This window comes from Trichomonas vaginalis, chromosome IV (genome assembly GCF_026262505.1).
Source record: "Trichomonas vaginalis G3 chromosome IV, whole genome shotgun sequence".
Lineage (NCBI taxonomy): Eukaryota > Parabasalia > Trichomonadida > Trichomonadidae > Trichomonas > Trichomonas vaginalis.
The window spans coordinates 9,577,968-9,592,520 of NC_067206.1; the positions used below are offsets into that span (position 1 = coordinate 9,577,968).

The window sequence follows — 14,553 nt, forward strand, 5'->3', positions numbered from 1 at the left end:
AATTTAGCATCTAAATTCCCTGAAATATCAATTGATTAAGCCTGAATTGAAAAATTTTAGCCCATAAATGGATAATTATAATTGACATCATGTGTGTAATCAATATTTAGCATTGTCATTGCTTTTAATCACGGATTTGTTTTATTGATCCAAAATTCCACAAAGAAACACATTAAAATGCGAAAATAATTCAATGACAAATAAATTTAACTCGATATGCAGTATTAAAATGATTTTTCTTGGATAAATGAAAACTTTGCCAATTTTTAGATGCTCGAAATTCAAAACGAAATCGAATATATAAGAGAGTAGATGATGCTGATACTAAATATATAACTTTGATTAGATGTCTAAAATCTCAAAATGATCGGAACTGTTTCTTTGGTTTTATGAGGATAGCGTATGTTAAAAAATGGTCAAAAAGCATTAAAAATTAAAAATATAGACTTCAACTCAATTTATATAAAATTCCAAATGAAAAAAGTACTAGATATTAATATTATCTATCTATACTTGATGAGACTTGACTTCACCAGCCTGATCTTCATCTTTCTTCTTTCTATCCTTTGTAGTTGTAAGGGCTTCGATTGGTGTAAGAAGGATAGATGAAAGGTGACCGTAGTCAACGGGCTCTTCCTTAACATATCTGTAGATCTTGAAGAATAAGCACAAGAGAAGAAGACCCATTTCTGCAGCACCATCGAATATAATTGTTAAGTATGTACTTGGTGATTCATGTCTAATAACGGCCATATAAAGACCGTTAACTAAGTTAGCTGGACCTTGGATACTAAGCATGACAAGGGATAATGAACCATTGTCACGAATCTTGATTGTTTCGATGTATTGTGGCAAATACTGGAAAATTTCGAGAACAAGAGAGATATAACCGCATACATCACCGAATGCTGTCATGAATTTGGATGTGAAGCCGAAATGCATGCCGCCGGCAATCCAAATAACCAATAAAACAACGGAAGCAAGAATGTTGAGGATAACAAGGCCAATGCAATGGATTTTTCCGAGCAATTGCTGTTTTTCTGTCTTTTCGGCTGTATGTTCACGATCTGCATAGATAAATGTGAGATATGGGCATGGTAAGAACAAAATCCATTGACAGAATAACTCAAAGAAGACCAAAAGGAATGGATACGTAATCTTGAATGAATATCCGAGGAAACCTAAGAATTCTGTGTAGTTAAGGCAAAGGAAGTTAACAACGAGAAGGAATTGACCCCAGCTATTACCCCAGACAAAGAAGAATGATAAACCATAACTGGTTCTTTGTTGAATCATCTCCATTGTTTCTGGAATGAAAGAGCACGCAGCAATAACGAAAAAGATAGTACCTATTACAGTGTATATAGGCTTATCTTCTGAAGGAGGAACATAAAAGATCTCCTTATAGTCCATAAAACCAGTTTGCCAGCGCGACATCGAAAATCTGTGTCACTTTTACGCAGGATTGATAAAAATACACCATCATTTAATTAAAGAGTGCTTTAAAAAAGTATTAAATTTATCTTCAAAATGCACTCAACTATCATTTTTTTATTTACTCCATTGAATTTGCAGCGACTATACTTTGATTACAAAATTAAATATAAGTTTATTAGAATAGATTTTATATAATTTATGGTTTGGAATTCAGACAATTCGTAAATCTGTCAAATACATTATACCTAAATTTTATTAAATAATGCATAATACACATAGTTGATAGTTGTTGATATGAAATATACCAAAAACAATTCACTTTTTGTCACACTAATTAAAATGACAGAACTCAACAACATTTTTGATCCTTAAAATTCAGTATTTGCCTTGAAATCAGTGTAATATATTCTATATTTTATATTCCAAATAAAAAATATTCATTAATTAATAAAGATCAAATTTCATTCCTTCATATCTTAAGGACTGTATATCATATCTAAAAAGGCACACTATATGATGCCTATCATGCAATATGAATTTATTTTTTCATTGAAATTAAAACTGAATTACGCAAATATGAATTCAACGACCATAAAAGAAATTTTGGCAGAATATATTTCGATATTAAGTGGATGCACATTACAGAAAACCATTTTTAATGGCATTCCAAGGCACATTGTATCAGTTCTTCGAAAGGTCATAAGGTTTACCAATTTTCTTGAGAATTTTATTTGAGAAGATCGTTAATATTCAGGTTTGATAGTTTCCCAGCTTTAACGAACATTTTTTGTTAACTTCAGATGATTCGGCCATAATGGTTATAATTCAAGCGATATAATTCTTTATACTATATCTATGAAATATCGATATACAGCAAATACCCTCCTAAATTCAGCTTTTTTCTTATAAATCATATCTTCATTAAGCTTTTTCGATTTGCTATAATTATATAGATAATCAGCATGGTGAAACATAACAGATATAACAGTGCAAATAACTAAATTTTGAGCTATTTTATATAAAAACACATTCTGAGAGCAGCCAAATAAGCAAGAGAGGTATATGCTCTGTTGTCGGTCGCTATGTGTCATTTTTGGGATATTGCCTTTCCATATCCCTTAGAATGGCATGATGTTCCGCAACCATTCTGCAGTTGTGAGAGCTTGTCAAACAAGAGAGGCATATGCTCTGTTGTCGGTTACTATTGGTATTTCTGATTACTATTCAAAATAATTTAAAAAAATTAAAATTCAATAATAATATCTAATTATTTATTCAATTTCTAACATTCACATTGCTTTAAAGTAACGAGTTAAAGCGCATCGCTGAATTAATTACAACATCTAGTTTTCTTACAGATGGAGAAATGGGAGCAGACTGATTTTCTAAAGGAACAACTACGTACTCCTGAAAATTAGTCCAACCGTGCTGTGTTAAGAACTTTTCGCATTCTTCTGAGTCTTTCATGTGTAAAATAGAAACCAAGCCCTTTAAATCAATCCTGCATTGAGAACAAATGTTCTTAGTAAGTTGTACTCTAACATGATCTACTAATCTTTCCATGAAAGGGGCAAAAAGCGTAGAAGGAGCAGAATCTTGTAATTCTGTTATTAAGCTCAACTTGCTATCTGTTATTGCCTGCTCTACATCAAGGATAAACTGAATGTACATGTTTTTGTCGTATTTATTCATGACTTGTGCTAGATCTGTTTGAAAATCATCAATTAAACCTTGGCAATAGCATGAAAGAAGATTAATTGTAATAATTGAGAACATTCTTTGTGAAATTGGAAGATCTTCGTTCTCAAAATAGAAGAAACGTAATTGTTGATAAATGTTTCTCACTTCTAAATCATTTTTCGCTCTTACGGCTAATATAGAGCCCAATTCGAGTATTTCTCTGAATATTAATCGATCATATTTTGCAAGCTTTGTGGCTTCATTGGATAAATAATGGCATTTTGTCAGCAATATCTTCATTTCTTCAAGTGTGCTGATTGCAAGATCTTTATCAAATGATCTTTGCGTCTCTGTTATTTCTTTAAAGTGATCTAAGTGTTCTGCAAGCACCTTGATCATTTTTTTTATTATTGAAAATTTGTGCACATCCCTGGAGACTTGCTTAGGCAATGTCTCACAAAATGGTATATTGCGATCAACAAGTGTACATATAAATGAATGCAGAGCAGTGTGTCATTCCGACGGACTTGCACAGGCAACGTGTCTCGGGTTAACACATAGCGAACAGTAAGAGCACATTAAGCACTTATGTCGTTCAATGCCCACATTCAAGATATATCAATTAAAGGTGTTAAACAATTATTAATTAATCCTGACATGCGTCCTGTTTGCTTTTTATCCTAAAAGCCGGGTTTTTGATCCAAAGTTATCAAATGTCTCTATAATCCGCCCAAAATCATTGTATTTTATAATTGCTGATAAGAGCTGCGAACTATAAATGAGTTATTCAAAAAAATAAAAAATGCTCGTTTATAAATTTTATAAAAATGTTGAATAAAACTTTACTTTCTCTTCAGCTTTCAAGGCTTACATATCACTCGCCGTTGATATCGATACCTAAAAATACATTTTCTGGTTCATTACTAGTTAAAAACACCAGAATATCGCGCTCATTTGATGGATTTGTTAGATCTTACGATAATGCCAGGTTAGATATTATAAATAGCTTGTTTCAAAAATTCCTTCTATCGGTAATTACAATTAATCCTATAGACGATAAAAGATGTGGCCATATCGATGATAAAAGATTTCATACCCAAAATTCCTTTACCTTATATCAAGTTTGCACATACGTTAGAAATACGACATGGAACGACACAATTCTAACTGCTGTTCATACAACAGGTCATATTCAATGCGAGAATTGCGGATTTTATGATTGCTCGTCACCAAATGATGGAGGAGCAATCTATCAAAACTCTACAAATGATCTAGTTTTAGTTGATACTGTATTCTTTAATTGTTCATCAAATGGAAACGGCGGAGCCATATGGTCTAGAACCAAGAATATAGTCTTTTATATGACAACATTTGATAATTGTGTCTCAACTGGGGGTACTTGTCTTAACCTTGAAGGAAGATCTTTTATTGCAGAGTATTTTTATACTACAAGGACTTGTGGAGCCTTTAATTTCACACAGAATGCTGTTGATTTTTACCCAGGCTATTATGTTGTTATCAATCACACCCAAATGTACACGAATCAGTACTTTAATGTCGATAATATCACAATTGAAGATGCAGATATAAGTCCTCCTAGCGGATATGGAATAAATGGAACTCTTACCAGTGTGGCATCCTTCACAAACGTAGGATTTTACACAACATATGGATTTGTTCTTCCAGAAGATTGCAGGATCATCAATAATGGAATATATGCGCCATCAGTATATTCTAGCTTTACTCCTGAATTTTCTGGATTAGATCTCACTTACAATAGACCTGTTCGACCAGTCAGAACTCCTTCTCCAACAAGTGCTGGAGAGACATCCAATTCAACGACAGAAGATACTCATATAGGTCTCAAAGCAGGTTATATTGTCCTCATAGTATTTGCAGTTTTAATCCTTATTGCTGCAATTCTTGGTGTAATATGGTTCTGCTGCACAAGATGCAAATGCACGTGCGCAGGATGCTGTCAAGATGAAGATGAAGTTGTTACATATAACTTCGGATAAGCTTTCATTCTTATTTATTTCAGTTTTTTTGTTTGTAATTAGAAAATGTTGTTCCGTACCGAAATGCATCACTAGAAAAGTGACAAAAAAGTGATACTTACTCTTATTTTGCGCGGCAATTTTTCTAAGTTATTTTGTTAAGCTAAATGTGTTATATATCAAATCAGCTTTATAAATATTATAGAAAAGTTTATTTTTATTTTTAATTATTATTATTATTTTTTAAATTAAAAGAAAACATTAGAATTATATGGATATATTTAAATTAATTATAAAAATAAAATTGAATATATTGAAGTTTGAGTTTATAGGTATACAAATTTTAGAGGCATTTTGGCTGAGAACTATGGTCTGCGAGGTACATGGATAGAATCAGTACCTCGCAGACTATAGTTCTCTATATGGCGCCGAAAATTTTTGGTGAAATGTCGTCGCATTTCACCAAAAATTTTTCGGCGCCATAGGAAGAATTGGAGGGTGTGAGATACTATTACATGCTATAGTACTCACACCCTCCAATTCTTAGCCAAAACGGCTAAAAATTGCTCACAATTTCAACAATTGTGAGCAATTTTCAGCCATTTTGGCTGAGAACTATGGTCTGCGAGGTACATAGATAGAATCAGTACCTCGCAGACTATAGTTCTCTATATGGCGCCCAAAAAAAAATTTATGATTGTTTTTTATCAAATCTTATCCATATTATTCTATTAATGTTAATTATATTTTATCAATTATATTTTTTTAAATAATAAACACAAAATCCACTAATTTAAAATTGGCGCCAAATGTCACTTTTGCTAGTGATGCATTTCGGTATGATATAGTAATTAGAAAATGTATTCAATTATTGTTAGAAAAGTGACAATAGATCGGTTTACTTTTTTACATGACTGTTAAAATCACACGCCTGGGAGCTAAATTCGGTTCTTCTCCTTCAGTATCAATAGAGTATCTTGATGAAAATAATAAATATCAATATAAAAGATTCGATGTCGCATTTTCATACTTTTCAAATAAAGACGCTCTTTACCAAACATTTGTGACAGACTACGAAATGTACTTCAATAAAGATTCAATCGATCAGAACAAACTTAAGAAATTCATTCAAAATATTATAGAGAAATCACCAAAATTAGATTTAGGTAAAGCAAAGAAGGAAGATATCGATCGTTTTAAGGATCAAATGAATAAAGAATTCGAAATGAATGTTATCAAGCCTGGAGATCCAGGATATCAAGATGATGTTCGTGTTGATTTTGATGTTAATCCAAATGATGTAAATGAAGATTGGGATTGATTTTAATGTTATTTTATAGTGTTATATACTGAATAAATACACGTTTAAATTAAACATCAGGAATAATTATTTTTTTCATTGCATTGCACGAATGCTCTCTGCGTGTGAGTAGCATCACCTAATATAATAAAAGCTAGCATTGTACCCAAAACTGAAACTTGTTCATTCGTTATCAACTCTCGAAGTGAAACTCGAGATTCTTTCTTTTATTTCTTACTTATATAATTTATCTGCAAAGTGTAATTTATTTTTCTCTTTTCATGAAAATTAAAGTCAATCTCTCTAACCATTGAAGAACATTCTGTTGTGAAAAAAGGTTTTATCATGTAATAAAAGTTTATATTAATAAAATTCATTTAGTTAAGTAGTTTTCCTACTTTACGAACTACATATACGTAATGTGGAGCTTCCGAAGGTAATCGCTTTTGAAGTTCTACAGTCTTTTCAACCTTAAGAAGAAGCTCTGCTGGATTATCGAAATATGATTGAATATCTTGTGGTGCATAGCAAGAAACAATAATATATACACCTTTCTTTGCAAGAACGCGAGCAACTTCTGAAATCATTTGCTTAGCGTCATTTTCTGAACCGAATAATATTGAATCGAAGCATGCTTTATCAACAACAACTTTGAATTCTCCAGCTTCAAATTTCATATTGCAAGCATCCATAACTTTCCATGTAATGTTTTCGGATTCTTTGTGTGCTCTACGCGATTTTTTAATTGCTGTCTTTGAAATATCTATTGCAGTAACTGCTTCAGCACCTGCATTTGCAACAACAACAGGTAACTCTGACATACCATTTCCAATAACCAAAGCTTTAAGTCCTTCGCCTCCTTCGCAATATTCTTTAAGAAGATAAGAAAGAGCTTCTGGATCTTGATACCATTCGAAATTATCTGGTTCAGCAACGTAACGAGCTTCCCAATAAGCAGGATCTCCGTATGCATTCAATGTTAATTCTTTAGCTTCTTCGTCTTTCATGTAGACAACGCCTTCAAGAGGATCAACTTCGGGCTCTGGTTCTGGCTCTTTGTGTTCTTCTCCTTCTTGTGGAGCAGCACCTTCCTCGCCTTCCTTAGCTTCGCCCTCTTTTTCTTCTCCTTCTTTTGGCTCTTCCTCTGTTGTTTCTTTTTCTGTATTTTCTTCGTTTGATACTGGCATTACACCTTGCTTTTCGCTATTGGTCTGCTCAGTTGATTCTGCCTCCTCTGTTTCATCTGCTGTTGTAGAGTATGTAGCCTCTGTAGACTCTGTGTAATCAGTAGAAGACATTGTACTAACGTATCACAAAAAGTGACATTTATAAATGAGAATCATAATTGGTTATATTCATCTTAAAAACATCCTTCTTTGTAGATTGTGATTGATTTTTCGCTTATATTCTAAAGCATTTATCCTTCTTAGAGCCATTTTGAATCTAAATTAGCTTCCCAATTATTAAATGAGAACTTACAAACCTAAATAGCTATAACTAAGAATGGTTGAATACGTTTCCTGAAGAATTAAAAACAAATTCGCAAAATAACATATGAAAAATTTAAAAAGCCGTTTCAAAAACAAATTTTTATTACGAACAGATTAGAATAGATATAAAAATTCGATGAATCATGTAATTGGCCTGTAAATAGAAGATTAATTGTATTTTATCTGAGTTATTTGGAAATAAGCAATGTTCGGCCAGAACAATGCTGCTGATTATCTGAAAATGAAATTAACTAACATTTAAATTTCATATGCATATAGATTCAAGCATAATTGGCAAGTATTTTAATTGAAATTCCCTAATAAAAGAAATTTGTATATTATATTATTAGCATGCATGTAAATCAAGTAAATATAAAGTATAACGATCATTTCAAGGATTTTTTGCCTATTTTTATGCTAATTTGAATCCAAACCAGCAAGATAATGGGGAGAAAACTGCGGCAATTGCAAAATATAAAACAAATCTTTGAAATACTCTCTTTTCTTTCGTGCATGAAATAAAAAATGAAATAATGGCGCATAAAATTGACTCTATTCCAAGTAAATATCCATATATATAAGATTCTATCATTGATCTCGCGCTTAAGCCAACGACAATTCCTCCGAAAATTGAAATTAAAATTGATAAAATTGGGCTCCAGTATTTTTTAACTGTATAAATCCATTCACTTTCTTTTTCGTTTTCATCAAAATTTGAAATCGGAACATGTTTAAGTTCAACAACCCCAGGAATTGATGAATTTCTAAACATGGAAAACTAAAAAGTGACAAAGATTCCACAGATTCCATTGGTTTCTCATGGGATCTGATTGATTACATAAAGGTAGCTCTACAAAATCGTAACGATGCTTCCTTGATTTTGGTATAATGGTTTTAGACTTTGCAGATACTAGATGACTAATAGAAGAAGAATGGAAGAAAACTGTAAGAGCGATTTCGAGATTAGGATAGAATATTTCTGATTAAGGAACAATGTATTTTATTTATCATAATCTTGAAATTCAATAATTTTTTATAAACATAAAAAATTGAATGATATTTTATTATATATTACAAAAATATCGTTTATGCGAGCTCTTCTATTGCTGTAATAACTTCTAACATCCTGAATTCTTTTTCATAATCTGTTCCTGGAGGCATCTTCTCCATCAGTTCCTTTCTTCTATCCTGGCCATACTCTTTAATCCATTTATACGCGTATTCGTAGTTCGATCCAAGTGCAGATTTGGCTGCGGACACAAGAGCGTTTCTTCTTTCATCAATTTTACCTGTAAGCTTTCCTAGATCGCAAACTGTTTGTTTCGGAATAGCTTTCGTAGAAATTGAAGATCTGATAACTCCAAGAAGCCAACTAGAGTCTTTCTCGAGGTGGCGCTGCGACTGTCTAACGAGATCATTGCATAAGTTTTGATCATTTCTGTTCAGCCATGCTGGCATTTCTTTCTGGTCGATTTCATCGTCATCTGTTGTATCAAGTTTGGATTGAGAAGACATGTTCTGGCGGGATGAACTGCGGGATGATGATGGTGCATTCTTGGAGGGTGGTGGGATCTGAGATTTGCGGCCGCTCGATGGATTTGAATTGCATTTCTTAGAAAGCTCAGTTTGGAGCTCGTTTAAGCCATGGCCAATAATATTTGATGCAAGGATCTCTTTGCATGTAGGACGATCATTTGGATCTTGTTGTAACATCGACATTAATAATTCGATAAGTTCTTTAGAGTAACCTGATGGCATCATGCTCATGTTTCCAGATTTAATATTTGTAAAGAGCTCTTCACGAGATTTTCCTGTGAAAGCGTGCTTATGAGTAAGTAATTCGAAAAGAACGCATCCTGCAGCCCAAATATCAGCTGGGAAACTGTAAGGATCACCCCTAAGAAGCTCTGGACACATGAAGTATGGTGTTCCAATCATTGTTTGAGCGAAAGAATCTTCTGTAACTTCACGAGAAATTCCAAAATCACCGAGCTTGACAAGTCCGCGTTTGAAAAGGAAAACGTTTGCAGTTTTGATATCTCTGTGCAAAATATTTTGGGAATGAATATATTCAAGACCTAAAATTATTTGAGTGAAAATCTGTAATACCTTTTTCTCTTTGATTTCTTCGTGACTTTCTAGATATTTCTGAAGGTCTTTTCCATCTGCGTACTCTAGAACGATACTAAAATCACCTTGTGGTGTATAGAATGAGTCTATGTATGCAATAATATTTGGATGACGAAGATTACTTAAAAGTGTAGCTTCCTTTTGAGCTGTTTTGCGTGAACTATCATCTGATCCTTTGATTTTGATTGTTTTAACGACAACATAGTCACCATTTTTGTTATCTTTCATTAAATAGACTTTTCCATAACTACCTTTTCCAATTTGTTGGATTCTCTTATACCTGCTCATAGGATCTTGAGACATGTGTTGTTTATCAAAAAAAATATTTTCATATCACAAGTCGTGAAAAGTTTTTTATGATTCATGATCGATAATATGTCCATAATTTCACTTGGAAATACCAAAAATCAATTCAAATTGCAAAAAATACTAATAAATTGGAGGTTTTCAATATTTTAAACGGCTACGTAATAATTATGGCGACGATTTCAGACTTTACTTCAAAGTTTATTAATCTTCTGACTACTGACACAGAAGAAATTAAAGATGAAGTTGAGTTTTGTCGATCTCTTTTTATTAATAGGAAATACCACCGCTTAATTCTATACATTGATGATAGAAAGAACGAAAACAAGTTCGATACATTAGTAAATTACTGGTATATGCTTTCATTACTCAAACTCAAACGCTATAAAGACTGCGAAATTTACTTAAATTCAATTTCCGAAGGAGAAGAAGAAACAGAACCCAAATATCTTTACGTGAGAGGTCTTTTACTATTAAAACAAATGGATTTTGGATACTGTGGAAAATATTTGCAAGATTCATTCGTAGCTGATCCAACATTTTATGATCCAATCAACAAACTTTTAAGTCATCATTTGCTTTCTGAGTCATTATTATCATCATTAATCTATAAAGACAAGAATAATTCCAAAATATCAGAACAAATACATTCAATTGCTGTAAATTCATGGCTTTTCGAAGGCGACGCAAATTCAGCATTTGAATCCGCATCCAAGCTTCTCAAAGAGAATCCTTCTTCAGATAAAGCAATTACTGCATTCGTTTCTGCTTGTATGGCACTTGGAAAATCTCATGATCTCTTTGTCGTAGCTCAGAGATTGTTAGAAACTACACCTGACTCTTATCTTGCCTCTTTTGCTGCTGGCTGTCATGTTGCAATGAGCGGAAGAAGCGATGCTGCTCGTTCTCTCTTATGGTTTACTTTAAAGCGAATGCCTTCATTTGCTCCTGCATGGCTAGCATACGCGATGACTTATAAGAATGATAATGATAATCGCATGGCATTATCAGTAATCATGACAGCTGCCAGAGCATTTCCAAAATTAAATCTCTTACATTTATGGGCTGCATACTTTTGCGTTCAGAGCAATGATTTTGCATTGGCTTTAGCTCATCTCCAGATGTGCAGACCGTCAGGATACGTTTATAATGAAGTTGGATGCATATTAATGAAGAATGGCCGTATTTCTGATGCATTAAAAGCTTTCCAGAAAGCTATTGTTGCAAAAGATGTATGCAATGCATATATTATTAATGCCGCAACTTGTTACAGAAGAAATAATAATTTCATCGAAGCTGAAAGATTGTATAGAGAGGCGATCCAGAAAGAACCAGACAATTTAACATGTTTGATCGGACTTGCATTTACTTTACAACTCATGGATAAACGTGAAGAAGCATATAAAATGTATTTCAGAGCAATTACAATTGATCCTGATAATGCATTTGCAAATGAAATGCTATCTAATTTGGGAAGTGATTTAGCTTCTGATCAACTTGCTAATGAAGATGAAGATCCTCGATTCTATGAAAAGTTTGCTGAATTTATGAAAGAAAACGCTGATTAATAAACTAAACTGTTTTTTACAAGTTTTTCTTGTTTCAAAATAATATAATATTCGAAAATTAAAGCTCCACTGGATTTACATTTTCAATCCAATGGAGTAGTTTACATACTTCAATTACATCATCTAAAAAGTTTTATATGAAATTTCTTAAAGTTATATATACGACGTGGATTGATGTATCTAAGAGATACAATGATATTGAATGAAAACAAATCAATATCTTTAAAAATCAATATATCTTTATTTTAACAGCAGAAATGTATTTACAGTTACTTCTTCCCGACCTTAAACAAATTATTGACAGTTAGCGTGGTTCATTACTGAAATTTAACTTAAAGCACCAGAAATTTGATCCTTGAAACAATGCTGGTATCACACACACACAGACACACACAAAAAAAAATAAAAAAATAAAAAATAAAAAATGAATTTAGGCGTGAAAAGCATATCAAATTCCTTCAATTCTTAATGACGAATACAGCATCAATGCATGCAAATCATAGCAAGTCAGAAAGTTATAAGTTCATCCTTTAAAAAAATCAAAATAAATTAAAAAATATTCTTTTGTAAAACTCATAATGACATTTTAGCGTTTCTTAGCTTTTTCATAACAAACTTGGCAATAATAAAAGCCATCCACATCATATAGAATTGTTCCTTCTCTATTGCAGTTATTGCCATGGCAAATGTGAGATTTGGCAGACTTTGCAATTGATTGAACAATGTTTTCATTGTATTTGTTCACTGTTGGTGCTGCAGCAACAGGAATATCATTATAATCCTCTTCTTCTTCATCCATATCTAATTGTTTAAATCCACATTGAATCTTGATCCTGTTAAGATCTGAATAAATATCTTTTTCATTCATGTATTTTTGAATTTGTTCGTATTCTTGTAGTTGTTTCTCTTTTGATTGAGAATTGGACTCTTTGAGTTTGTTAACAAGCATATCTAAGTAATCTTGAGCATTTGATTCTTTTGGTTCCGTATTTGATGCTCCAAAAAACTTTAATATGCAAACCATATCTGTATTCCTACAATGAACGGAAATTTTCAATGGTGTAGAGCCAGTTTGTGATACTGCATTCACATCAACTGATTTGTATACAAATGGTTCATCACTTGTTCTTGATTTATCTGGATATTTAATTTCTGGGGGACGAGATAGCAAAGCAAGGACAGCATAGTAGTTAGAACATGATACAGCTGGATGAATAATAATTGTTTCGAATTCTTTCTTGGTTTGTGCTGGAATTTCAATTGGTTCATCGACGTGTTCTTGATAATATTGGCAGGAGAATAAAAGATCAAAGCACTTATGATCTTTAGTAAGTACTGATAAATGAAAAGCATTGAATCCGTTAGATTTAATTTCAAGTTTTGGTTCTAAGTTATCGAGTATATATTTAACTATGTCATCACGCTCGCAAAGAACTGCAAGCATTAATGGTGTTGGTTCTTTGGGGCAAAAATATGTATCCTTTGTAGAATATTTAGGTACTGGAATGATATTTTCTGTTGGAAGAAGTTTTGTATTAATTTCGTTCTTGCTGACCTTCAAGGCAATAAAATCTTCAAGCTTTCCAGTCTTAATTGTTTCAACAAGTCGTTGCTGGAACCTACTTTCTGATGACATGAAAAAAAAATTTTGAAATTAAAATTTGCCATCTTTAGCTATCAAATACCAAAAAAAATGATTTGCATGGAATTCTTTAGAGAAGACTTCTAGATCAAGCCATTAATGCAGAAATCGCAAATCATAAGGGAAATTTACCAACACAACATTAGTCAAAATATGAAAAAATCAGCAAATAATGAACTATTGAGGAGCTCTAATAAATAGAAAACCTCTTGTGGTGGATATTCAATGAGAGGGTGTACGTGTTTTAGGATTATTTGTGAATAAATTGAATATCGAGAAGAAGTAGTTCAGTTCACTTGTTCTGTCTTCGTATATTTTGTTTTAGTAAACGAGGGAATTCCAGAAGTAATCGAGTCAAAGCAAAATATTAAAAAAATTATTATAAATTCTAACAATATGCTTTTGTAATTAAATAATCATTTTAAAAACTAACCTTTACAACTGGGTTATACAATTCTATAAGTAATGATCAGTGACTCTCAAGTAATGATTGTATCGAAGAATGAGCTATCAACAATCGTACACTCTTAAATCAAGGTAATCGTATTGGGATCTAAATCATAAATGAATCTATTTCTACGAAAAATTATGACAGTAGATGCAATCGTAAAATATCAAATGCATGACAATCAAAATTTAAAGAAATTTGTTTTGATTGCAAAACATACAGCTATAAATTGCATAAAATTTAATGGAGAAATCAACAAGGGATAAAAGATAAATAAAAGAGTGAGGGAAACCAATTTGGAAAGGTTTTTGTCCATTAATTGGTATTCACTTGTCGATTAGTAAAGTGCTATGTTGGGGTTTACGAATATCTGAACTGAAAATCAGCATATAAATTTTTATGATTTCGTTCAGTAAAGAAGAGAGACACAATTTTGAATTATTGAAACATTGGAATTATTTCCACGAGTATTTTGTGCACGTTATCTCGAAATATGAGGCTGTTTTGCAAAAATGACAAAGCTATGAAAAAATTTGAAAAATGTGTTTTGAGAGA

The 14,553-nt window shown here is 32.3% G+C and overlaps 9 protein-coding genes across 9 annotated transcripts; 3 read left to right on the forward strand and 6 right to left on the reverse strand.

Annotated features, from left to right (window-relative positions):
• Nucleotides 1-433: 433 nt before the first annotated feature.
• TVAGG3_0059800 (PQ loop repeat-containing protein) lies at nucleotides 434-1,437 on the reverse strand (the record flags this gene model as incomplete). Its single annotated transcript, XM_001579198.2, has 1 exon — nucleotides 508-1,437. One exon carries the CDS (start codon nucleotides 1,435-1,437, stop codon nucleotides 508-510), a length of 930 nt encoding a protein of 309 aa, XP_001579248.1.
• Nucleotides 1,438-2,734: 1,297 nt separating this feature from the next.
• Nucleotides 2,735-3,518, reverse strand: TVAGG3_0059810 (26S proteasome protein family; the record flags this gene model as incomplete). Its single annotated transcript, XM_001579197.1, has 1 exon — nucleotides 2,737-3,516. One exon carries the CDS (start codon nucleotides 3,514-3,516, stop codon nucleotides 2,737-2,739), a length of 780 nt encoding a protein of 259 aa, XP_001579247.1.
• A 426-nt stretch (nucleotides 3,519-3,944) lies between these two features.
• Nucleotides 3,945-5,295, forward strand: TVAGG3_0059820 (pectin lyase-like family; the record flags this gene model as incomplete). Its single annotated transcript, XM_001579196.2, has 1 exon — nucleotides 3,945-5,135. One exon carries the CDS (start codon nucleotides 3,945-3,947, stop codon nucleotides 5,133-5,135), a length of 1,191 nt encoding a protein of 396 aa, XP_001579246.1.
• A 692-nt stretch (nucleotides 5,296-5,987) lies between these two features.
• Nucleotides 5,988-6,487, forward strand: TVAGG3_0059830 (centrosomal protein of 19k (CEP19) family; the record flags this gene model as incomplete). Its single annotated transcript, XM_001579195.1, has 1 exon — nucleotides 6,025-6,435. The coding sequence occupies one exon, from the start codon at nucleotides 6,025-6,027 to the stop codon at nucleotides 6,433-6,435; it is 411 nt and encodes a 136-aa protein (XP_001579245.1).
• Nucleotides 6,488-6,751: 264 nt separating this feature from the next.
• TVAGG3_0059840 (methyltransferase protein) lies at nucleotides 6,752-7,716 on the reverse strand (the record flags this gene model as incomplete). The annotated part of the gene is made up of 1 exon (XM_001579194.2): nucleotides 6,792-7,712. One exon carries the CDS (start codon nucleotides 7,710-7,712, stop codon nucleotides 6,792-6,794), a length of 921 nt encoding a protein of 306 aa, XP_001579244.1.
• A 600-nt stretch (nucleotides 7,717-8,316) lies between these two features.
• TVAGG3_0059850 (uncharacterized protein) lies at nucleotides 8,317-8,676 on the reverse strand (the record flags this gene model as incomplete). Its single annotated transcript, XM_001579193.1, has 1 exon — nucleotides 8,317-8,676. One exon carries the CDS (start codon nucleotides 8,674-8,676, stop codon nucleotides 8,317-8,319), a length of 360 nt encoding a protein of 119 aa, XP_001579243.1.
• Nucleotides 8,677-8,983: 307 nt separating this feature from the next.
• Nucleotides 8,984-10,346, reverse strand: TVAGG3_0059860 (protein serine/threonine kinase protein; the record flags this gene model as incomplete). The annotated part of the gene is made up of 1 exon (XM_001579192.1): nucleotides 8,991-10,337. The coding sequence occupies one exon, from the start codon at nucleotides 10,335-10,337 to the stop codon at nucleotides 8,991-8,993; it is 1,347 nt and encodes a 448-aa protein (XP_001579242.1).
• A 146-nt stretch (nucleotides 10,347-10,492) lies between these two features.
• On the forward strand, nucleotides 10,493-11,918 carry TVAGG3_0059870 (cell division; the record flags this gene model as incomplete). The annotated part of the gene is made up of 1 exon (XM_001579191.1): nucleotides 10,511-11,908. One exon carries the CDS (start codon nucleotides 10,511-10,513, stop codon nucleotides 11,906-11,908), a length of 1,398 nt encoding a protein of 465 aa, XP_001579241.1.
• Nucleotides 11,919-12,083: 165 nt separating this feature from the next.
• TVAGG3_0059880 (spectrin binding) lies at nucleotides 12,084-14,519 on the reverse strand (the record flags this gene model as incomplete). Its single annotated transcript, XM_001579190.2, has 1 exon — nucleotides 12,495-13,544. The coding sequence occupies one exon, from the start codon at nucleotides 13,542-13,544 to the stop codon at nucleotides 12,495-12,497; it is 1,050 nt and encodes a 349-aa protein (XP_001579240.1).
• Nucleotides 14,520-14,553: the final 34 nt, after the last annotated feature.